General features: G+C 45.2%; 1 protein-coding gene and 1 pseudogene across 4 annotated transcripts; both read left to right on the forward strand.

Moving 5' to 3' along the window:
* Positions 1-3,107: 3,107 nt before the first annotated feature.
* On the forward strand, positions 3,108-23,305 carry LOC119851469 (atypical chemokine receptor 2-like). 4 transcript variants are annotated; one of them, XR_006279525.1, is made up of 4 exons: positions 3,108-3,173; positions 14,090-14,167; positions 18,194-19,584; positions 20,361-23,305. XR_006279525.1 is itself a non-coding variant. In XM_038391355.2 (3 exons), exon 3 carries the CDS (start codon positions 18,249-18,251, stop codon positions 19,329-19,331), a length of 1,083 nt encoding a protein of 360 aa, XP_038247283.1. In that variant the 5' UTR covers positions 3,108-3,173; positions 14,090-14,167; positions 18,194-18,248; the 3' UTR covers positions 19,332-19,900. The 4 variants fall into 4 exon arrangements, 1 of the variants encoding a protein (XP_038247283.1); XM_038391355.2 differs by lacking the exon at positions 20,361-23,305 and having other exon boundaries at positions 18,194-19,900; XR_006279523.1 differs by lacking the exon at positions 3,108-3,173 and having other exon boundaries at positions 13,996-14,167; positions 20,361-20,799.
* Positions 8,046-10,187, forward strand: LOC119851532 (annotated as a pseudogene).
* Positions 23,306-25,802: the final 2,497 nt, after the last annotated feature.

Here is a 25,802-nt window from a genome sequence, read left to right on the forward strand (position 1 = left end):
TCTATGGGCTGTGCCTGGGGTGGCAGTCTGCATGGGAAGCCTGCTGGAAAGGAACAAATGTTGGGAAGGATTTGGAGAAGTGGAAAGGGATGGTGCATCCGATCAGGGAGGATGTCCCAGGCATAGGGAACAGCTATGGGTACTGCACATGAGCAGAAAGTAGGCCAGGGGCAGGGCAGAGGTGTGAGGTGCAGGCAGGGGCAGAGCTGTTGTCAAGGTTCCGTCCCCACTCTGAACTCTAGGGTACAGATGTGGGGACCCACATGAAAGACCCCCTAAGCTTATTCTTACCATCTTAGGTTAAAAATTCCCCAAGGCACAGATTTCTTTCTCGCCTTGGGAACCAGTTTAGGTTAAAACTCGGTATGCTGCCACCACCAAGCGATTTAACAAAGAATCTGGGAAAAGCGCACTTGGAGACATCTTCCCCCAAAATATCCCCCCAAGCCCTTAGACCCCCTTTCCTGGGGAGGCTTGAGAATAAACAAGATGAGCACAAACCAGCCTTGGATTTTTAAGACCCAAAAAACCCAATCAGATTCTTAAAAAACAGAACTTTATTAGAAGAACAAAAAAAGATAAGAGAACAAGTCTGTAAGATCAGAATGGAAAATAATCTTACAGGCAGTCAGATTCAAAACACAGAATCCCTCTAGGCAAAACCTTAAGTTACAAAAAGAACAAAAAAACAGCAATACACATTGCCTCCAGCATAGCGAATTTACAAGCCAAAATAAAGAAAACCTAACACATTTTCTAGCTAGATTACGTACTAACTTTACAGGAGTTGAAGGGCTTGCATCCTTGATCTGTTCCCAGCAAAGGTATTACACAGACAGACCAAAAACCTCCCCTCCAGATTTGAAAGTATCTGGTTCCCTCATTAGTCATTTTGATATCAGGTGCCAGCGAGGTTACTTTAGTTTCTTAACCCTTTACAGGTGAAAGGTTTCTGCCTCTGGCCAGGAGGGATTTTATAGCACTGTATACAGAAAGGTGGCTACTCTTCCCTTTCTATTTATCACAGCTATGAAGATAAGGAGTCTGAGTGAGATATAGCCTAGTACAGTGTGCAGAAGATGTTCTTCTGTACTGCAAGGACTTCCCTGTGTAATTGGGACTCCAGGGATGTACATCGAGGGGTCGCAATGGTCTGTAAACACCCTGAGAGGGGTGAGCTGGGCCCTGATGGAGGCGGATGTTTGCACCTAGGATTGACTGTCAAGTGAGAAAGTCCTGCTGTGGCCTGCCATCAGTAATTTCAGTTCCCCTGGTGCAGGAGTGCACGTGCTAAATGGAGAACTGAATCATCACCTTGCCTGACTTCTTATAAATGGTGAGAGTCACAGACCCAGCAGTAAGATGTTCTCCTTCCGAAATCAATGGAGAAGGTGCTTAGGGCCCCATCCTGGGGGCGCTGAGCACCTCAATTCTCACTGAAGTCATTACGGTTCAAGGATGCTCAGCTCTTTGCTCTGGTTAATAAAGAAGCTACGGACACTCCTCCCCAGATGATCAATTTGGTTAGCTGAGAGGCCAGCATGGTAAAATATACTCCACCAAGGCTGTTCTGTCCTCTGAGCTCTAACCCAGACATTACAAATGTTGCATTCCTTTGGGAAAAGGTAAATTACACTTCCAGTGAATTTGAGCTCAGCAAAATCTGCTTGAGCTGGCATTATACTTAGCACTTACATGGCACCTTAAAACCTTCAATGCACTTTATCCAAACATTAGGTAGCTCTCACAGCACCCCTTTGAGGGAGGAAGTGAACTATCATTTCCATTTCACAGATGGGGAAACTGAGGCAGAAAGATTAAATGACTTGCCCAAGGCCTTACTGTGAGACCCAGTCTGAGCTGGGCCATAGTTTTGCTCTACCCACCAGACCAAACTGCTGATCATAAAGACAACATTAAAATACTCTTCTGCTCTCCTGAGATTTCCCTTCCTCCTCTAGTGCTCCCACCTTGTTCTTTAGTATACCCATCTCAAACCCACCTCAGAAGTTTCCCAGCAGCACTTGGGGCATTTTAGAGCCAAGAGTCCCCATCTGTTAACAAATGGATTGGCATCACTGAGCAATGTAACCACTTTTTGTAGTATCGTCTCCCACTACATTCCCCTTTGAGGTGGTGCGTAAGTGCAGTTATGTGTGCATGTATTTGATGGAGTGTGTGTGTATATATATACTGTTAAGTGTATTTAACATTTTTGCACTGTGATGTTTTCAGCAACAGGCCTGATTCTGTTACTCTATCCCATTGCTATGGGCAGACATGATAGAAGGAGAGAGAAAATGCTTCTTTAAACCACCTTTGCACTCTCTCTTATAGGCCTTGCCAGAGCCCTAGGCGTAACTAACAGTGTGAACCAAAGGCTGTGAACAGAGTAGGCCTGGCCTTGACAAAACAACACCACACTAGGTATTGGCTAAGCAAGTAAGCACATTCCTGACTGGAGAGGATGGTACAAGAACACCCAGATTCTAGTACCAGATAACCAATTGAAAAAGTTCCAATAGAGCTCCAAGAATGCTTCGGGATCTGGAAAATATGCCTTATGGTGAGAAACTAAAGAAGCTCTATCGATTTAGTACATCAAAGAGATTGAGAGATGATCATGGTCTACAAGTACTTAGATGGGGAAGAGATTTCTGACAGTACAGCTCTTTAATCTAGCAGAAAAAGGCATTACGAGATCCAATGGTTTGAAGTTGAAACTAGATAAATTCAGATTAGATTAGATTAGAAATAAGGTATCCATTTTTAACAGTGAAGGTAATTAACTAGTGAAATGCGGGATATAGTGGATTCTCCATCACTTGCACTCTTTAAATGAAAACTGGATGGCTTTCTAAAAGTGGCAATAGGTCAACCAGAAGTTATGGGCTTAGTGCAGATGTTATTGGGTGTGGACCGTGTTATGCATGAAGTTGGATGAGATGAGCCTCATGGTCCCTTCTGGCCTTAAATTCTATGAATTATGATTAGGTCACTTTGCTCTGCTCTATGCAAATAAGAAAACAGGCCAAAAAAAAATAATCAAGCATTCTTTTTCCTGTCATATTTCCTTTCCTTATCTGTTAGTAGACAAAGCAATCAGTGGAGAAATTGCTACAGCAGAGTCAGATGGCTGGACTGTAACAGGAGGGGATCAGGAGAAATGATTTGTAAGTTAATTTTATTTTAAATTTGAATCTCTGAAAAATTTTTCCATAAGGGATTTGAGGTGTTTCCTTTTCTTCTTTTGTATTAGATGGTTTACTAGCTATACTGGAGCCTGATTCAAAGCTCACTAAAGTTAATGGGAATCTTTCCACTGACTTCAGTGGGCTTTGGACCAGATCCTAGATTCTTACCATACATCGACATGGGAATAAAAAACCCACAGATGGCCTAGGTGAGCTGACTTGGGCTCGCAGGACTCGGACTGTAGGGCTGAAAAATTGCTGTATAATGTTTGGGGGCTTGGGCTGGAGCTGGAGCTCTGGGACCCTGTGGGGATGGAGGGTACCTGCTTGGGCAGTTAGCCTATGCCACTGTGGGTTACACTGCTGTTTTTGGCAAGCTACTTGATCAAAGCTAGCCCACGTCTGCCTGCACATCCTGCAGTCACCCATCCTGAATGCAATGTAGATATACCCCAAACATGTAGCAATGAGCACGGTGCCTCTACACGAGGCCTCTTGGCCCATTTCACTTAGGGCCTGAACCAAAGCGCAGATGTCAACGGGGATCTCTCCACTGATTTGAAGGGGCTTTGGATCAGGTCCTGGGATAATTACAGCCTCTTCTCTCCCTTAATCTCGTTGTTTTAGCCACACACTGCCATTCTTTACTGTGTATGTGGATGAGGGTATGACAGTCCTGGAAGGATCAAAACCTTCTCTGGGAAGGTCTGGGACACAGCATGCACAATCGATCCCATAACGAACACCATTGCTTTGGTGGGACTCAATTGTGGTATGTAATCGATCTGTTAAATCAACTCCTTTGCCAGATGATTGGAGGATAGCTAAAGTGACATCAATTTTTAACAAAGGCTCCTGGCAATTACGCGCTGGTAAGCCTGATTTCAGTACAAGGCAAATTGGTTGAAACTATAGTAAAGAACAGAATTTTAGCCCATGAAAGCTTATGCTCAAATAAATTTGTTAGTCTCTAAGGTGCCACAAGTACTCCTCGTTCTCATGGATCAGTAACTGGTTAAAAGATAGGAAATAAAGGGTAGGAATAAATGGTCGTTTTTCAGAACGGAGAGAGGTAAATAGTGGTGACCTCCAAGGATGTCTACTGGGACCAGTGCTGTTCAAAATATTCATAAATGATCTAGAAAATGGGGTAAACAGTGAGGTGGCAAAATTTGCCGATGATACTAAATTACTCAAGATAGTTAAGTCCAAAGCAGACTGTGAAGAGTTACAAAGGACCTCATAAAACTGGGTGACTGGACAAGAAAATGGCAAATGAAATTCAGTGTTGATAAATGCAAAGCAATGGAAAACGTAATCCCAACTATACATACAAAACAGTGGGTTCTAAATTAGCTGTTACTCCTCAAGAAAGAGATCTTGGAGTCATCATGGATAGTTTTCTGAAAATATCTGCTCAGTGTGTAGTGGCAGTCAAAAAGCTAACAGAATGTTAGGAACCGTTAGGAAAGGGATAGATAAGACAGAAAATATCATAATGACACTATGGGCAGGTCTCTACTACCCGCTGGATTGGCAGGTAGTGATTGATCTATCGGGGATCGTCTCATCTAGATGCAATAAATTGATCCCCAAACGCGCTCCCCGTCGACTCCGGAACTCCAGCTCGTGAGAGGCGGAAGCGGAATCGACGGGGGAGCGGCAGCGGTTGACTTGCCGCCATCCTCACAACCAGGTAAGTAGACCTAAGATACGCCGACTTCAACTACGCTATTCACGTAGTTGAAGTTGCGTATCTTAGGTCGACCCCCCGCAGTGTAGACCAGGGCTAAATAAATCCATGGTATGCCCACATCTTGAATATTGAATGCAGTTCTGTTTTTTTCCAGCTCAAGAAAGATATATTAGAACTGGAGAAGGTACAGAGAAGGGCAACAAAAATGATTAAGGATATGGAACAGCTTCTATATGAGGAGAGATTAAAAACACGGGGCCATTTCAGCTTGGAAAAGAGACGTCTGATAGAAGAATATGATAGAGGTCTATACACTCATGAATGGTGTGGAGAAAGTGAATAGGAAAATCTTAGTTACTTTTCACATAACAGAAGAACCACATACACCCACTGAAATTAATAGGCAGCAAGTTTAAAACAAACAAAAGGAAGTATTTCTTCACACAACACACAGTCAACCTGTGGAACTCTTTGCCGGGGATGTTGTGAAGGCCAAAAGTATAACGGTTTAAAGAACTAGATACGTTCATGGAGGATAGGTCCATCAATGGTTACAAGCCAAGATGGTTAGGGATACAACCGTGTTCTGAGATTCCCTAGCCTCTGACTGCCAGAAGCTGGGAATGGATGACAGGGGATGGATCACTCAATGATTGCCTGTTCTGTTCATTCCCTCTGAACCATCTGGCATTGGCCACTGTCAGAAGACATGATACGGTGCTAGATGGATCATTGATCTGATCCAGTATGGCCATTCTTAGGTTCTTATGTTCCTGGGTAATGTCATTTCCTGACAGGACTCACTATGGACCCCCGCAAAGTAGCAGCAAAAAAGAGATCTCTTTATGGTTTAAAGCGGAAAAAGTCCCTTTTTTGTGCAAAAGCCGTGGGAGCGTCTACACTTTCCAATGACTTTTTGTGGTGAAACTCAGAAGTTTCACCGCAAAAAGAAAATCACCTCCATGAGATGTGTACAGCTCTTACCCGTGATGCTTTTGTGGTGATGTGCAGGTGCGTTCTTCCTGTTTACAGAGCTTTTAACTGCCGCAGGATATCCCACAGTGCCTAGGTGACCACTCTGGCCAGCAGCTCTGCTGCTGTGACGCGAGATAAACAGACATCGACCCCTCCCCCTATAAAGTCCCAGGGATCTTTGAAACTCCCCTTCCTGTTTTCTTGGCAAGTGCTCACTTACCTGGCCAGGTGACAATGCTTGCTCCATGGAGCAGACGATCCCCTGCTTGGAGCAATACTGAACTACTGGAGCTGATCAGAGTTTGGGGAGAGGAGGATGCCCACGATCACCCCCTACCCCTTTCCCCACAAGGCCCATCATCAAAATGGACAGAGCTGCACTGTGGGATAGCTGCCTTCATGGTGCTGCTCTCATCAGCGATGGAAGTACTGCAAATGTAAACACGCTCTGACGCCTATGGAAGTGAGTACACAAACCAGCACTTTTCTTTCACTGGTTCACTATCACCGTTGAAACTTACAGTGCAAAAACTCTGCAAGTGTAGACATAGCCTTAGTCTTCACTCCAAAAAAGAGGTAGTTATCTCCATGTAAAATCTTGGAGGAGACAGGGCACTGTCATTTTTACCTCATCGTAGATAGGCTAGGTCCACCCCAGGTGGGGGTATAGGTCTCACAGGTCCCAGTTGAGCACCATCCCATGGCCACTCACCAGACTGCTGTGAGGGAACCCAGCTGATGTGTCCACTGGTGTTTTAAGCTTCTGGAGCCTGAACAGAGACCATCTACTGCCCCATTTTGGGGGGTTCCCAGACATACTATCCAGGTGCAGACCCTTTGTCTGGCAACCCTCCTGAGAGCTACACCCCAATTCTAGTTGCCTAGCTCCTGGGCTCAGTGCTGACTCCTCCAGACTGACCTGTAGCTTAATCACACCCTCTTCCAGACTCCCACCAGAAGTTATGAGCCATCTGGTTTACCTCTTCAAGGGCGTACATGGTACCATAGAGCACAGAACACAGAGACACTTTGCCTAGATTCTAACACCATCACCCTTTCACTTAACAGATAAAGCAGAAGAGAGTACAGATCATTTAGATCATAACAAACATCCCAAGCACAATGCCCCTCATTAGTTCACCCTTCCCTTGGGAGTCCTTGGAGGACTATCTGTGTTCAGGCACGGTCCCCTGCTTCATCGGCTCCTCCATGCTGGGTTGCTTCTCCCTCATCTTGATCTGGCCCCAAATAGCTCAGCGCCTCCCTTTTTATAACCTTCTAGTCTCTGTATCATGTGACTCCCTCATTAGCCTCAACAGGTGACCACAGACCGCTGACAGGTGACTTAGTTGCCAAAGCAACCTCTCCCTTGATTAACCATTTCTCCTGGTTGGCAGTCAGTCTGTTGTTCAGAACTATTCCATTTCAGTGGGAGAGCCCTTTAAGTTAACAACCCTCTTTTATTATCCAGGTGCCAACTCCCCACTGGAATTCTAGTTCTAGATGGAGTTAAAAGACAGTAGAAAAGTGAAGACCAGCCTTACAATCAAAATGGAATTTGCAGTCTCATGTGGTCATATATACAGAGTTCATCATCTCAAACAGAATTCATACACTGTACAGACAGATCCCCCAAATGATAACAGGGTTGATCTTGACTAGCCTTATCAAGGACTAAAAACTACTTGTGTCTTGTCTGCATGAGGATTTAACATCCAGATAGCTATCTTGACATAAAATCACACCTCTTTTTGCAGTGAAGCCATAGTGTTCCTGTCATCTGTTGCTCTTTTTTTATAAGGCCTCATGTACTTCTCAGGTACAGCATGGAGAGCAGCAGGCATCCTACAGTGCTCAGTGTTCCTCAGACCTGACCTGAGGGCTCCACTCCAAAGAGGCAAGAGTATAGTTTTGTCTCCAGAGCTGTTGAATTTTTGACCTTTTGCAGAGACCGGTGATGTAGACATCTCCACCCGGGACTGGGCTGGGGCCACCAAACATAGGACACTAAACAGCTGTCAGAGGGTCAGTCACTGTCAACCTGGGATGGATTCAAACCTATGAAGTGGAGGTAGAAATCTCCATAGTAACTTACTTAACATGCAAACCTCACTTTTCGTATGTAGATCAAAATGTTTTTTGAAATGCACTATTGGTCCTCTTTACTTTTTTATTGCAGAATGTAACAGAGGGGTCTCTTGAAAAGGGTGGCAACAGTACCAGTGTCTACCATGCCGCATACCACAGATAACCCAGCCAACCTGACTGACTACGAGTACCAATACTTAGTCGAGGAGGATTACATCCAGTTAGTGCTTTGCACAAAGGAAAATGTCAAGGCGTTTAGCAAGGTGTTCCTGCCAGTGCTCTATACAATAGTGTTTCTACTTGGATTGGCTGGGAACTGTCTACTCTTTGCCATCTTGATCAAATATACCAAGAACAAGAAAATGACCGAGGTGTATCTGCTGAATCTGACAGTTTCAGACCTCCTTTTCGTGGTAACCCTTCCCTTCTGGGCCACATACGTAGCTTCTCAGTGGGTGTTTGGGAATGCCTTCTGCAAGATCATAAGTGTCATCTACACCACCAACTTCTACAGTGGCATCTTCTTTGTCAGCTGCATGAGTCTGGACAAATACCTGGAGATCGTTCATGCTTGGTCCAATAAAAACTTAAGGGCCCCAAGAAAGAGCTTCCTTGTCTCTTCAGTAGTATGGGTTATTTCCATAGTGCTGTCTATTCCTGACTTTATCTTCATGCAGGTGCAGGATCTCCACAATGAGAGACGAGTTTGCCACCTCGACTATGGCCTGCACAACTCCATCTGGCAACTTCTCTTTCAATTCTAGGCTTCTTCCTTCCATTCCTTTGCATGGTGTTCTTCTACTCCCGTGTAGCTTGTGTCCTCACTGCGTTAATGTCTCCTGGCAAGAAGAGAGCTCTCCGCCTGGTCGTTATTTTGGTGGTAGTTTTCTTTGTGCTGTGGTTCCCATACAATGTTACCCTCTTTCTGCATTTCTTGCAAAACCTCCATGTGATTAAGAGTTGTGAAACTAGCAAGCACTTGGACTACGCTATGCAAGTGACTGAGAGCCTTGCCTTTATTCATTGTTGCCTCAACCCCTTGCTGTATGCTTTTGTGAACAAACGGTTCAGGTTACACTTAAAGAAGATTTTTGGGGCCATCTTCAGGAGGCAGGATTTCTTTGTTCTCCAGCTGTCCGAGACAAGTCGTTCTTCTAGTAGGTGCACTGACAAGTAGAAATGACAAGCATCACGAATGTGTAATGAATATTTAGAGAATTTCATTGCTGTACATGTTTTATTATTACGTATTGTACTGTTTCTGGCGGTGGAGTGATGTATGGATAAGCAGTTGGAGCACAGACCTGGGAATCACGAAAGGCCAAGTATTAATCCCAGCTCTAGCATTGATTCCCTCAGTCGTTTTGGGCAAATCACAACCTGCCTCTGCCTCAGTTTCCCTATCTGTGAACTCATGGGGATGGTAATTATTTGTTGAGAGGATTTTTCTAGAATGGTGTAAATATGGAGTAATCCCACTGAAGTTGGGAGTCATTTTGCATTTACACTGGTGTGTCTGAGAGCAGAATCTGTCCCTGTAATCGGTCACCATGAGAATACTCCAACAGAGTGGAATTTGGCCGTGCAACTAGAGTTACAAAGGGATTACTCTGGATTTATACTGGTGTAACTGGCAGATAAAATTTGCCTGATATGTGTAAAGCATGTGGGCCCAGATCTGGACCTCCAGAGTATCTGGGCTCCTAACTCCTATTGAAATCAATGAAAGTTAGGCACCTAAATACCTTGGAGAATTTGGGCTGTGGTGCAAACTGGGTGTGTGAGGCAGAGTGGCCTCCCTCCAAGCCTAACAGGGAGGAAACACTCCACACCTCCTGACTGGGCAGAACCAAGCCAGCCCTGTCCTTGTGCTGGAAGTGGAGGGGTAGGACAGGAAGTATAAAAGGGAAGACCTTCCAACTTAGTTGGGCTGGAGCCAGACGTCTCTACCTCGCTGCAGAACTCTGGACCAGAGACTGAGCTGTGCAGTGCCCCAGGAAGAGACCAGCTGGGGAGAGGAGTTGGTGGACAGTGGTCCCATGCATTTACCCTGAGGAGACTGAAGACCTATGGATGATGGAGCCACACCAAGGAAGGGTGGTCGGAAGTAGCCCAGGGGAGCCAGACCTTAGTCTGGTTGTGTGGCCAGTAAACGAGTCAGCATGTTTCGGTGACTTCCCTGCTGACCCAGTGGTGGGACCACCCATCGCTATTCGGGCCCTGGGCTGGGACCTGGTGGAGTAGAGGGGCCTGGGTCCTCCTACCCTCCTGGCTGGGGTCCAGAGTCTCAAACAAATCTTGGCCCAGCGGTGTGGCCTTGTGTTTCTCCAACAAGTCGTTCTTGGGGGACAGGCATCGTTAGCTATCCCTGTTTCCCCGCTCCCGTGACCTGTCCCAAACACTGTTTGTTACAATGGTGTGTTTGTTTCTTCAGATCCCATAGCAGCAACCGTATAACATCTCTTCATGAGTGGCTTGACTGCTGGTGTTGGCCAGGGCCTTCTAGGTGCAGCCATCTTTAATCAGCAGACCTGTTTAAATAGAAGTTTCCAAATGACAAATGCTTGCCCATGCTAAGACATAACAGCTAACATAGAATGGCTGCCTACAAAACTGCTCCACTAGAAGAGTTATCAACATTCCCCCTAAAACTCAGGATAGCTTTCTTACTCCCATGGCCTGATCTCTGTGGCTGTGGCTTTTTTAAAAATTTGTTTGTCCTTGGTTTAGATTTTAAAAAACATCAGAAAAGAAGAAAAAGGTGGTGGAGGGGGGAGGCTGTCTGGTAAAAAACAGCTAACTTTTTTTACATAAGCTAATTTTTCTTGTTTTTTGTATAAATCCAAACTTTAAAAAGCACTTTTTTATTTTTTGTTTTTGTTTTTTTTATTAAAACACATATATAAACACCCCTCAATTGCCATTTTTCATATTTTTACCCAGTTGCTGTTCTGGTACTTTAAAAACACTGTTTTTAAAAGGCTAGGCTAGTATCTTAAGCCTTTTTTAACACGACACATTACTTTTATAAACAGGTTTTCTGTGTTTTTAACCGTGGGTTGTTTCTGCCTGCTTACTTTTTATTGAAACACCTATTCAAAAGGGCTAAATGAAAATTTGTATCTTCAGATAGACTTGTTTTTCAAAGTGGTCTTCTTCGTTTCTAATCCACTAACTTAAAAAGGCTCCTTCATATTGTCCTCACTAAAAACATAGGTAAAAGCTTTTAAAACCTTTTTCTGAGTCAGGGTTTGTGGGTTTAGGCCTGGGGTGTTTCTGCATGCTCTATTTTATTGAAACAAATGCAAAAGTGCTAAATGAAGGAATGTGTCTTCATGTAGGCTTGTCTTTTAAAGTGTTTATCCCCTTACAAGACTTCCACCTCTACTTGCTAAAAAGTCGGGGAAAAGCAATCTTCTTCTCTCTGATTCACTGGCTTCCAAAGGCTATTTTTGCTGAAAAAGCACACTGCTTAAAATTGTGCTTACTAAAAAATGACCAATATTAGCCTAAAACATAGGGGGAAACTTTTTTTATCACTATAATTTACTTTTATAAACAGATTCTCTGTGTTTTTAACCCTGGAATGTTTCTGCATGCTCACTTTTTATTAAAACATATGCAAAAGTGCTAAATGAAGGGATGTGTCTTCATATAGGCTTGCTTTTAAAGTGTTTATCCCTTTACAAGATTTAATATAACTTTCACCTCTATTTGTTAAAAAGTGGGGGAAGAAACAAACTTCTCTCTGATCCACTGGTTTACAAAATAAGGAGAAAAGGAGTACTTGTGGCACCTTAGAGACTAACAAATTTATTTGAGCATAAGCTTTCGTGAGCTACAGCTCACTTCATTGGATGCATTTGGTGGAAAATACAGTGAGGAGATTTATATACACAAACAGAGAACATGAAACAATGGGTTTATCATACACACTGTAAGGAGAGTGATCACTTAAGATGAGCCATCACCAGCAGCAGGGGGGTAAAGGAAGAAAACCTTTCATGGTGACAAGCAAGGTAGGCCATTTCCAGCAGTTAACAAGAACATCTGAGGAACGGGGGGAGGGGGGGAGGTGGGGTGTGTGTGTGTGGGGGGGGAGAAATAACATGGGGAAATAGTTTTACTTTGTGTAATGACTCATCCATTCCCAGTCTCTATTCAAGCCTAAGTTAATTGTATCCAGTTTGCAAATTAATTCCAATTCAGCAGTCTCTCATTGGAGTCTGTTTTTGAAGTTTTTTTGTTGAAGGATAGCCACTCTCAGGTCTGTAATCAAGTGACCGGAGAGATTGAAGTGTTCTCCGACTGGTTTTTGAATGTTATAATTCTTGATGTCTGATTTGTGTCCATGTATTCTTTTATGTAGAGACTGTCCAGTTTGACCAGTGTACATGGCAGAGGGGCATTGCTGGCACATGATGGCATATATCCTTGCAACAAAGCCCGTTGCCAACTCTGTCCACATATCTATGCAGGGGACACCATCATAGGGCCTAATCACATCAGCCACACTATCAGAGGCTCGTTCCCCTGCGCATCTACCAATGTGATATATGCCATCATGTGCCAGCAATGCCCCTCTGCCATGTACGTTGGTCAAACTGGACAGTATCTACTTAAAAGAATAAATGGACACATGCCTGAGGGGCTCTGAACCTGGAAAGTTGCATCATTCAGCAGAAATACTTGGAAGGGTAAGAGCTCTCTCTCTGACTCAACCATGTGATGTCTATCTTTGCACTTTGCAAAGGGGCATTTGTAGTGGGGCAGTCACCCTGCTCCAGCTCAGCAAGGGTTAAAAGCCAGTCCTTGGAGAGGGCTGGGGCTGAGCGCCAATCAGAAAAATCTGAGAGGCAGCCAACGACGGCCAGGCTGGGCCCTATAAAAGGGCTGCAGGGCCAAAAGGCAAGGACTCACACTCTCTCTCTCGCTCGCTCGTTCGTTCATTCGCTGTGGAGAGAGTAGGACCTGGCTGCTTGGGAGCTCATGATACTGGGAGTAGAGCAGTGCTGGGGAAATGTAAGAGGAGCTGGGGAGCTCCAGCTGGGCAAATCCCAGGCTGAGGGCCTTGCCAAAGGCCAAAGCAGCTACAGGGGTTGCAGACATGCAGCCCGGGGTTAGGTAGAGGCAGATGGTCTGACCCCCTTGCCAATGATGAGTGGCCTTTACGGACTGCAGTCTGCCCTAGTGAGAGTGGGCTATATGATGACTGAAGTAGCCACTGAAACAAGGTGGGTTTAGAGAGTTGGGGGTTCCCCTGGGAGGGGAGACCCAGAGTAAGGGGGTACTGCTGGGTGTAGAACCCTGAGGTAAAAGGGCACCGGGGTCTAGGAGGGACATGGGGTCCCTAAGGCAGGTGAGACACTGGCCTGCAGAGGGTGCTCCAGGCTGGACAAGAGCTAATTTCAAGATGACCAGCAGGCAACATTCCTCCTATTCAAACATAACATTTATCAAAATGGCTGACAGCGCCAAACTTTGACGCCAGCGGAAATGGGGACAGAGGGCAGGACCTAAACCCTAAATGGGCATAAAAACCTGTCAAAAATACATTGTAATGAATGCTATAGAGGTTATACTACTTTTGGGATCTGGAAAATATGCCATATAGTGAGAGACTAAAGAAGTTCTATCTATTTAGTTCATCAAAGAAATCGAGAGATGACTTGATCATGGACTACATGTACTTAGATGGGGAAGAGATTTCTGACAGTACAGCTCTTTAATCTAGCAGAAAAAGGCATTACAAGATCCAGTGGTTTGAAGTTGAAACTAGACAAATTCAGATTGGAAATAAGATATCCATTTTTAATAGTGAATATAATTAACTAGTGAAATGCGGGATGTAGTGGATTCTCCATCACTTGCACTCTTGAAATGAAAACTGGATGGCTTTCTAAAAGTGGCAATAGGTCAACCAGAAGTTATGGGCTTAGTGCAGATGTTATTGGGTGTGGACCGTGTTATGCATGAAGTTGGACGAGATGAGCCTCATGGTCTCTTCTGGCCTTAAATTCTATGAATTATGATTAGGTCACTTTGCTCTGCTCTATGCAAATAAGAAAACAGGCCAAAAAAAAAAAATCCAAGCACTCTTTTTCCTGTTACGTTTCCTTCCCTTATCTGTTAGTAGACAAAGCAATCAGTGGAGAAGTTGCTACAGCAGAGTCAGATGGCTGGACTAACAGGAGAGGATCAGGAGAAAGCATTTGTAAGTTAATTTTATTTTAAATTTGAATCTCTGAAAAAAATTTCCGTAAGGGATTTGAGGTGTTTCCTTTTCTTCTTTTGTATTAGATGGTTTACTAGCTATACTGGAGCCTGATCCAGAGCTCACTGAAGTTAATGGGAATCTTTCCACTGACTTCAGTGGGCTTTGGACCAGATCCTAGTTTCTTACCATACATCGACATGGGAATAAAAACCCCACAGCTGGCCTAGGTCAGCTGACTTGAGTTCTAGGGCTGAAAAATTGCTGTGTAATGTTTGGGCTTGGGCTGGAGCTCTGGGACCCTGTGGGGGTAGAGAGTACCTGCTTGGGCAGCTAGCCTATGCCACTGTGGGTTACACTGCTGTTTTTGGCAAGCTTACTTGATCAAAGCTAGCCCACATCTGCCTACACATCCTGCAGTCACCCCTCCTGAATGCAATATAGACATACCCCAAACATGTAGCAGTGAGCACGGTGCCTCTACACGAGGCCTCTTGGCCCATTTCACTTAGGGCCTGAACCAAAGCTCAGATGTCAACGGGAGTCTCTCCATTGATTTGAAGGGGCTTTGGATCAGGTCCTGGATAACTACAGCCTCTTCTCTCCCTTAATCTCATTGTTTTAGCCACACACTGCCATTCTTTACTGTGTATGTGGATGAGGGTATGACAGTCCTGGAAGGATCAAAACCTTCTCTGAGAAGCAGCATGCACAATCTGTCCTGTTAAATCAGCTTATGTGCCAGATGATTGGAGGATAGATAATGGGACATCAATTTTTAACAAAGGCTCCTAGCAACTACAGACTGGTAAGCCTGATTTCAGGACAAGGCAAACTGGTTGAAACTATAGTAAAGAACAGAATCTTCAGACACAGATGAACATGATTTGTTGGGGAGGAGTCAACACGGCTTTTGTAAAGGAAAATCATGCCTCACCAATCTATTAGACTTCTTTGAGGGGGTCAACAAACATGGACAATGGTGATCCAGTAGATGTAGTATATTTGGACTTTCAGAAAGCCTTTGACAAGGTCCCTCATCAAAGGCTCTTACGCAAAGTAAGCAGTCATGAAATAAAAGGGAAGGTCCTCTCATGGATCAGTAACTGGCTAAAAAAAAGGAAATAAATGGTCATTTTTCAGAATGGAGAGAGGTAAATAGTGGTGACCCCCAGGGATGTTTACTGGGACCAGTGCTGTTCAAAATATTCATAAATGATCTAGAAAATGGGGTAAACAGTGAGGTGGCAAAATTTGCCGATGATACTAAATTACTCAAGATAGTTAAGTCCAAAGCAGACTGTGAAGAGTTACAAAGGGACCTCACAAAACTGGGTGACTAGACAACAAAATGATGAAATTCAATGTTGATAAATGCAAAGTAATGGAAAACATAATCCCAACTATACATACAAAACAATGGGTTCTAAATTAGCTGTTACTCCTCAATAAAGAGATCTTGGAGTCATCATGGATAGTTTTCTGAAAATATCTGCTCAGTGTGTAGTGGCAGTCAAAAAACTAACAATGTTAGGAACCGTTAGGGAAGAGATAAATAATAAGACAGAAAATATCATAATGACACTATATAAATCCATGGTACGCCCACATCTTGAATATTGAATGCAGTTCTGATTGTTCCAGCTCAAGAAAGATATATTAGAATTGGAGAAGGTACAGAAAAGGGCAACAAAAATGATTAAGGGTATAGAACAGCTTCCATATGAGGCGAGATTAAAAATGTGGGGCCATTTCAGCTTGGAAAAGAGACGTCTGATTGAGGAATATGATAGAGGTCTATACACTCATGAATGGTGTGGAGAAAGTGAATAGGGAAATCTTAGTTCATTTTCACATACAGAAGAACCACATACACCCACTGAAATTAATAGGCAGCAAGTTTAAAACAAACAAAAGGAAGTATTTTTTCACACAACACACAGTCTACCTGTGGAACTCTTTGCCGGGGATGTTGTGAAGGCCAAAAGTATAACGGTTTAAAGAACTAAATACGTTCACGGAGGATAGGTCCATCAATGGTTACAAGCCAAGATGGTTAGGGATACAACCGTGTTCTGGGATTCCCTAGCCTCTGACTGCCAGAAGCCGGGAGTGGATGACAGGGGATGGATCACTCAATGATTGCCTGTTCTGTTCATTCCCTCTGAACCATCTGGCATTGGCCACTGTCAGAAGACAAGATATGGGGCTAGATGGATCATTGGTCTGACCCAGTTTGACCATTCTTAGGTTCTTATGTTCCTGGGTAATGTCATTTCCCTGACAGGACTCACTATGGACCCCCGCAAAGTAGCAGCGAAAAATAAATCTCTTTATAGTGATTCAAATTGGATACTCGGGTTGGCATGTTCAAAGGAGTCCCAGGAAGATAATATATAATATTGCTCTTTCCTTGCCCTTGTTTTGGGAGGGGATTCATTAGCTTCTGATGATATAACTGTTGCCACTTACAAAAAGTACTAAAGCTACACTATATGTTTTTCTCTTTCCCACACCTGTTGATCTGGACAGACCTGATTTTCCAGAGCTGTCAGGATTTGGGGGGACAGACTGCACATTAGATTCAAGTGAGGCTGTTGATGACTGTAAAAAGCTCCAGTTTTCTGCTGCTGATCACTCCCAGTCATTGCAGATATATAGGTAATATTCATTAAATTCATGAAGTATAAACACCTTTGATCTTAAAGTTAATTAGAGTTACAGGATATAGACATACATAAACATACCCACAGTATCTTCCTTGATTTCTTATCAACACGTATGAATAGGCCTAGCCTAGGAACCTGTTTTAGTATCTGTGATGCCCAGGCAAAAGTGAACTGTCCTGATTACAATTGCAATGCCTCTCAACATGCCTCTCAGGGTCACACACAGGTTACTGGACCTGCTAATTTTAACCTGCGCTGGTTTACTTAGCGTCAATACCTCTTCCTGCGCAAAAAGGCCTTGGGGCATGTCTACACTTGCCATTTAAAGCGGAAAATGTGTGTGTGTGTGTGTGTGTGTGTGAGTGTGTGTGTGTGTGTGTCTGCGCAAAAACCACACTTGCCAATGACTTTTTGCAGTGAAACTCAGAAGTTTCAACTCAAAGAAAACCACCTCCACAAGAGGCGTACAGCTCTTACTGGTGATGCTTTTGCAGTGATGTGCAGACACGTTTTTCCTGTTTACAGAGCTTTTAGCCTCTGCAGGATATCCCACGGCACTTAGGCGATCGCTCTGACCAGCACCTCCACTGCTGTGATGCTAGGTAAACAGACATCCACCCCTCCCTCTATAAAGTCCCGGGGAACTTTGAAACTCCCCTTCCTGTTTTCTATGCAAGTGCTCACTTATCTGGCCAGGTAAAATGCCTGCTCCACTGAACGGAGGATCCCCTGCTTGGAACAATGCTGAACTACTGGAGCTGATCAGTGTTTAGGGGGAGGAGGCCTATGCAGGGATCCAGGATGCTCTGAGATCACCCCCCTTCCCACAAGGCCCACCGTCAAAATGGAAAGAGCTGCACTGTGGGATAGCTGCCCTCATGGCGCTGCTCTATTCAATGATGGAAGTGCTGCAAATGTAAACACTCTCTGATGCCTGTGGAAGTGAGTACACAAACCAGCACTTTCCTTTCACCGGTTCACAGTCACTGTTCAAACTGACAGCGCAAAAACTCTGCAAGTGTAGATGTAGCCTTAGTCTTCACTCCAAAAAAGATGTAGTTATCTCCACATAAGCTCCTGGAGGAGACAGGGCACTGTCATTTTTACCTCATGGAAGATAGGCAAGGTCCACCCCAGGTGGGGGTATAGGTCTCACAGGTCCCAGTTGAGCACCATCCCATGGCCACTCACCAGACTGTTGTGAGGGAACCCAGCTGAGGTGTCCACTGTGTCTTAAGCTTCTGGAGCCTGAACATATACCATAGTAACTAACTTAGCATGCAAACCTCACTTTTTGTATGTAGATCAAAATGTCTTTTGAAATGCACTATTGGTCCTCTGTACTTTTTTATTGCAGAATGTAACAGAGGGGTCTCTTGAAAAGTTTACCATCAAGGGTTGCAACAGTACCAATGTCTACCATGCCGCATACCACAGATAACCCAGCCAACCTGACTGACTACGAGTACCAATACTTAGACGAAGAGGATTATATCCAGTTTTTGCTTTGCACAAAGGAAAATGTCAAGGCGTTTAGCAAGGTGTTCCTGCCAGTGCTCTATACAATAGTGTTTCTACTTGGATTGGCTGGGAACTGTCTACTCTTTGCCATCTTGATCAAATATACCAAGAACAAGAAAATGACCGAGGTGTATCTGCTGAATCTGACAGTTTCAGACCTCCTTTTCGTGGTAACCCTTCCCTTCTGGGCCACATACGCAGCTTCTCAGTGGGTGTTTGGGAATGCCTTCTGCAAGATCATAAGTGTCATCTACACCACCAACTTCTACAGTGGCATCTTCTTTGTCAGCTGCATGAGTCTGGACAAATACCTGGAGATCGTTCATGCTTGGTCCAATAAAAACTTAAGGGCCCCAAGAAAGAGCTTCCTTGTCTCTTCAGTAGTGTGGGTTATTTCCATAGTGCTGTCTATTCCTGACTTTATCTTCATGCAGGTGCAGGATCTCCACAATGAGAGACGAGTTTGCCACCTCGACTATGGCCTGCACAACTCCATCTGGCAACTTCTCTTTCAATTCCAGCAGATCCTGCTAGGCTTCTTCCTTCCATTCCTTTGCATGGTGTTCTTCTACTCCCGTGTAGCTTGTGTCCTCACTGCGTTAATGTCTCCTGGCAAGAAGAGAGCTCTCCGCCTGGTCGTTATTTTGGTGGTAGTTTTCTTTGTGCTGTGGTTCCCATACAATGTTACCCTCTTTCTGCATTTCTTGCAAAACCTCCATGTGATTAAGAGTTGTGAAACTAGCAAGCACTTGGACTACGCTATGCAAGTGACTGAGAGCCTTGCCTTTATTCATTGTTGCCTCAACCCCTTGCTGTATGCTTTTGTGAACAAACGGTTCAGGTTACACTTAAAGAAGATTTTTGGGGCCATCTTCAGGAGGCAGGATTTCTTTGTTCTCCAGCTGTCCGAGACAAGTCGTTCTTCTAGTAGGTGCACTGACCAAGTAGAAATGACAAGCATCACGAATGTGTAATGAATATTTAGAGAATTTCTTTGCTGTACATGTTTTATTATCACGTATTGTACTGTTTCCGGCGGTGGAGTGATGTATGGATAAGCAGTTGGAGCACAGACCTGGGAATCACGAATGGCCAAGTATTAATCCCAGCTCTAGCACTGATTTCCTCATTCGTTTTGGGCAAATCACAACCTGCCCCTGCCTCAGTTTCCCTATCTGCGAACTCATGGGGATGGTAATAATTTGTTGGGAGGATTTTTCTAGAATGGTGTTGTCATAAACACAAGGGAAGGGTAAACATCTTTAATATCACTCCTGGCCAGAGGAAAAACCCTTTAACCTGTAAAGGGTTAAGAAGCTAGGATAGCCTCGCTGGCACCTGACCACAATGACCAATGAGGAGACAAGATACTTTCAAAGCTGGAGGAGGGAGAAACAAAGAGTCTGGGTCTGTCTGGGTGTTGCTTTTGCCGGGGACAGAACAGGAATGGAGTCTGAGAACTTAGTAAGTAATCTAGCTAGATATGCGTTAGATTATGATTTTTTTAAATGGCTGAGAAAATAAACTATGCTGAATAGAATGGATATTCCTGTCTTTGTGTCTTTTTGTAACTTAAGGTTTTGCCTAGAAGGATTCTCTATGTTTTGAATCTAATTACCCTGTAAGGTATTTACCATCCTGATTTTACAGAGGTGATTCTTTTTACTTTTTCTTCTATTAAAATTCTTCTTGTAAGGAACTGAATGTTTTTTTCATTGTTCTTAAGATCCAAGGGTTTGGGTCTGTGGTCACCTATGCAAATGGGTGAGGATTTTTATCAAACCTTCCCCAGGAAGGGGAAAGACGTTTCCAAACGACTCTTTCCCAATAATAAACCCGGTTAGATGTTTGGTGGTGGCAGCAAAGTCCAAGGGCAAAAGGTAAAATAGTGTGTACTTTGGGGAAGTTTTAACCTAAGCTGGTAAAAGTAAGCTTAGGAGGTTTTTCATGCAGGTCCCCACATGTGTACCCTAGAGTTCAGAGTGGGGAAGGAAACTTGACAGGTGTAAATATGGAGTAATCCAACTGAAGTTGGGAATCATTTTTGCATTTACACCAGTGTGTCTGAGATCAGAATCTGTCCCTGTAATCGGTCACAATGAGGATACTCCAACAGAGTGGAATTTGGCCATGCAACTAGAGTTACAAAGGGATTACTCTGGATTTATACCGTTGTAACTGGCAGCTAAAATTTGCCCGATGTTTGTAAAGCATGTGGGCCCAGATCTGGACCTCCAGAGTATTTGGGCTCCTAATTCCCATTGAAATCAATGAAAGTTAGGCACCTAAATACCTCAGAGAATCTGGGCTGTGGCGCAAACTGGGTGTGTGAGGCAGAGTGGCCTCCCTCCAAGCCTGACAGGGAGGAAACACTCCACACCTCCTGACTGGGGAGAACCAAGCCAGCCCTGTCCCTGTGCTGGAAGTGGAGGGGTAGGACAGGAAGTATAAAAGGGAAGACCATCCAACTTAGTTGGGCTGGAGCCAGATGACTCTACCTCGCTGCAGAACTCTGGACCAGAGACCGAGCTGTGCAGTGCCCCAGGAAGAGACCAGCTGGGGAGAGGAGTTGGTGGACCGTGGTCCCATGCATTTACCCTGAGGAGACTGAAGACCTATGGATGATGGAGCCACACCAAGGAAGGGCGGTTGGAAGTAGCTCAGGGGAACAAGACATTAGCCTGGTTATGTGGCCAGTAAACGAGTCAGCATGTTTCGGTGACTTCCCTGCTGACCCAGTGGTGGGACCACCCACCGCTATTTGGGCCCTGGGCTGGGACCTGGTGGAGTAGAGGGGCCCGGGTCCTCCTACCCCCTGCTGCCAACCCCTCCCCTGAGGTGGGGATCTACTCACCCCAGACCAGAAGGCCTGTGGCTCTGCCCTGCTCAGAGGAGTAGAGCCCCAGACTACGTCTGCTGTCTGTTCCAGCTTGAAGGATGTAGCTAAAGGCTGCTCCTTACTCTCCCCGGCCAGAGGGTCAAGGCAATAGATTGTAGATTGCTGTCTACAGACTATAATGTCAATAGACTGTGTGCTGTTCTGTCCTGACCACAGGGCCAGAGCCCTAGCCTTCTTAATGATTGCTTACTATGTGACATAGTGAGGCTGAGTGGGGAGGGACAACCACAGAACCACTGCACTGAGCAAACTGAGTTGTAAGTATTATCAGTGAGGGCGTACACAAACACTTACACATGGAGAGATCTGGATTACGTACAATTTAGATGTCAAATACAGTGAAACCTAGTGTAATGGGCTGTCCATCCCACCATGCACAAGAGTGGAAGTGGTTAATGGAGGGCAAGTGGGCCAATTAACCTAGTAGATTGAATACTGAAAGGAAAGCCCTGATTAGAGGAACAGGTTTATCTGTGAAGGAACAGGCGGGGCCTATATCAAGCCAGGTAGCTAGCTACAGATAGGCAGTGATTGCTGGGAAAGGCTGCAGGGAAGTAGACTGCAGTCATTTCCTGAGTGGAGGGAGTTGGGAGGCTGGCAAACCCAGAGAGGGGGGGAAGCCAGATAAGTAGGAAGAAACCCAGGGAAACAGCAGCAAGAGGTAAGAGTATGCAGGGACAGTGTTTGCTTGTTATAGAGTTCCTGGACTGGAACCCTGTGTAGAGGGTGGTCCTGGGTTCCCCTAGCAGCCACTGGGAAGTGGAAAGGGCATTGGAGATGCTAGCCAGCCAGTGGGTCTGGAAGGACTTTGAATTCCCTGGAAGGGGAGGATCTTAGTGACGCAGCCCGAGGGCCTAGCCACAAAAAGGAGACCGCAGTCCCTGGAGTGCGAAGGGCTGCAGGGCGAGATAGTACAGGAGAAGACCTTACCAGAGGGGAAGCACAATGCAGAGCTAATTCCCAGGGCAGCCAGCAGGAGGTGCTACTAGCAGTGAGTGAATCCTGTGACACCTAGTCTACCAGGCCCCTGCCCTGCTGATCACTAGGATTTCAGTTTCTCCAAATGCAACACACTCTATTATGTGCTACTTCTAACAATAGCTAGAGAAATATCAGATGCAGTGCCTTTGGTGGCTGCTGTAGATGGATTTCATGATAAATCCTTCCCTTAGCCATACTGCACACTGACAGTGGCTCAGTGACTATGCAATCCTCTGAATTGCTCCCCCACACCCAAACCTCTCTAGCTTTTTAGGAATGGAAGCTTCTTGTGATTCTTAAATATGTGTCCCTTTCAAGAGGAGGGAGACTGAAGTCCTAAGGTAAAATCTGGCCAGCCAGTATTGCAATAAATGCTGGTTGTGGTAGGTGGCAAAACTTCAGTGGCAGAGGCCTCCATTTTTGAGGTCAATGTCCCAAAAATTCTAAGGATATTTTTATTATGCAGCCAGTGAAAGGCGGTGAGCATTTTGGAATCACCATAATTGCTTTATTGCCATTAGATTTGCTCTAACGAGGAGTACTTGTGGCACCTTAGAGACTAACACATTTATTTGGGCATAAGCTTTCATGGGCTAAAACCCACTTCATCAGATGCATGGAGTGGAAAATACAGTAAGAAGGAAAATATATATATATATACACACACACACACGCAGTACATGAAAAGATGGGAGTTGCTTTACCAATTCTAACGAGACAATTCATTTAAAGTGGACTATTATCAACAGGAGGAAAAATCACATTTGTAGTGGTAATTAGGGTGGCCCACTTCAAACAGTTGACAAAAAGGTATGAGTAACAGTAGGGGGAAATTAGCATGGGGAAATTGTTTTTTAGTTCTTGTAGTGACCCGTCCACTCCCAGTCTTTATTCAGGCCTAATTTCATGGTGACCAGTTTGCAAATTATTTCCAGTTCTGCAGTTTCTTGTTGGAGTCTGTTTTTGAAGTTTCTGTTGAAGAATTGCCACTTTTAAGACTGTGACTGAGTGACCAAAGAGACTGAAGTGTTCTCTGACTGGTTTTTGAATGTTATAATTCTTGACGTCTGATTTGTGTCCATTCATTCTTTTACGTAGAGACTGTCCGGTTTGGCCAACGTACATGGCAGAGGGGCATTGCTGGCACATGATGGCATATCACATTGGTAGATGTGCAGGTGAACCAGCCCCTGATGGGGTGTCTAATGTGATGGTGTCCCTATGGTGTCCCTTGAAAAGATATGTGGACAGAGTTGGCAACTGGCTTTGTTGCAGGGATAGGTTCCTGGGTTAGTGTTTTTGGTGCGTAGTTGCTGGCGAGTATTTGCTTCAGGCTGGGGGGCTGTCTGTAAGGGAGGACTGGCCTGTCTCCCAAGCCACACCAGGAAGAGATGAAGACAAATAACAAGCAAGGAAATCCTTGAAAGTGGAGGGAGGGAAAATAACAAACATGGACTAAACTGCTTACATGAGTGTTAGTGTTTTGTTTTGTTTAAGTATCAATTATTGTCCAAGCAATGCCAGGCCTTACACTCCACTCAGGGGCATGTCTCTGTTTGCCTGTAACATCGTAACTTTGAAAAACCACATCCGATCAATTCCAAAATGGCAGGGAATGTTCTAGACAGGGGCAGGCAGCACACGCTTGAGTTTGATGGCAATCAGAAAACCAGGAGAGGGGGACACAGATTTCCCTGGCCTGTGGTTAGCAGCCTCAGCACATCAGCCACTTCTGTAATTGTCTATAGTACAAAGAAGTGGAGGATTGTGGCAATTAGCACCTTCCAGAATAATACCCACACACACACACACACACACACACACACACACACACACCTCAGCTCTGCCCATCATCCCATGAGAATTTAGCATGTTGAAGCCCTCAATGACTTCTCTCCTGGACCAGTGCTGGAGTCATGCCGGAACGGTGTTCGCCTCATTTTCTGGGAGCAGGAATGGTGTTCCAGTTCTTCTGACAAGTTCTTCTGGCTTGCTGCAGAGGTACAATGAAAGGATCCCCCCGCACCCGTAACGGGAATCCCAGACTCATTAGCGAGCCACCATCTCTCCTTCTGGAGCAGGGCCAGAAGCGGATCTCTTCATGAGTTCCAGCACTTCTTTCTTTAGGACTCCAGCACAGTCCCAGACTGAAAGAAAGAAAGGGTGGGGTGTGAGGGATACACAATCCCTGACATGGGGGATAAAAAAAGCCACTGGCAGCAGGTGAAGGGGGAACCAGAGACAGAGCCCTGGCATGTGGGGGGGGGCACACAGAACCCCTGGAATGAAGGTGAGTATGGAATGGGGGGGCACATAGCTCCAGGCATCTGGTTAGGAAGGAATGGGGGCCACAGAATCCCTGGCATGGGTGAGAGAGTTGGCTGGGAGGGGGCACAAAAATACCCTGACATTTGGTGAGAGGGAAATGGGGGGCACCCAGAATCCCTGGCATGGGGGTGAGCAGGAAATGGGGGGCACACAGCCACTGGCATAGGAATGGGGTGGGGAATGGGGCATGCAGAGCCCCTGGCATGGGGAGAAAATGAGGACACACAGAATTCCTGGCATGGGGTTGAATGGGAAATGGGGGCAAACAGAGCCTCTGGTATGGGGAGGAAGGGGGCACCCAGAGTCTCTGGCATTGGGTGAGGGGAGTATGGGGGACACAGAATCCCTGGCAGAGGGATGAGGGGGAAATGGGGGGGCACACAGAGCCCCTGGCATAGGGGAGAATGGGGGCACTCAATCTCTGGAGTGTGGGGGAATGGGAGCACACAGCACCCTGGGCATGGGGGTGAGGGGAATGGGGGGCAGACAAAGCCCCTGGTTTGGGGGAATGATAGGGGTAAATTGGGGATTCAGAGACCATGGCATGGGAGAATAAGGGTCCCTGGTTTGGGATAATGGGGGTCACACAGAGTCTTTGGCATGAGTGGAGAACAGAATGGGGAGGACACAGAGGAAGGGAGTGAGGGAGTTGCAGGGCATCCCTGCAATAGATGTGGATGGGAGTCTGGCACACAGGGAGCCAGTGGTAGGAACAGAGGAATAAAAGATGCCCCGGTGTGTTCAATGAACTCTGTTGACAGAGGCAGTGAAGCGTGCGACCCTCTGCCTTAATATGGAAATGTTCCTTTGTAACTAATGGAGAAGCTTCAAAAAAATGAGCACACAGATGCTGAGAGAGCAATTCTGTCATCATGGGGAATGGTGACCTCCTGAGAGGCAAATAGCCTTGCCTGAAGGTCACATCTCGCAATAAAGGATCAGGGTCAGTCCCGTTACTAAAGCCAGAGAAAGGAACAGAAAATGTGATATCACCAGCATCGCCTCTAAATAAAACGTTCCCCTAGGTATTCGTGGAAACAGGGACAAGTCTTTACGAGATAAGTGACTGGCCTTGACTACCAATCAAGATCCATGTCCAAGGCCACTACATAATTACCCATAAAGACACAGCCTTGGACAGAAAAACGCCCACTGTTAACTATTAACTGTTTCACATTAACCGGGGTGGGGGATTGGCAAGTGCAAGGTTAGACTAGGGTGGCCTGATTTTCAAAAG

This window comes from Dermochelys coriacea, chromosome 2 (assembly GCF_009764565.3).
Source record: "Dermochelys coriacea isolate rDerCor1 chromosome 2, rDerCor1.pri.v4, whole genome shotgun sequence".
NCBI lineage: Eukaryota > Metazoa > Chordata > Testudines > Dermochelyidae > Dermochelys > Dermochelys coriacea.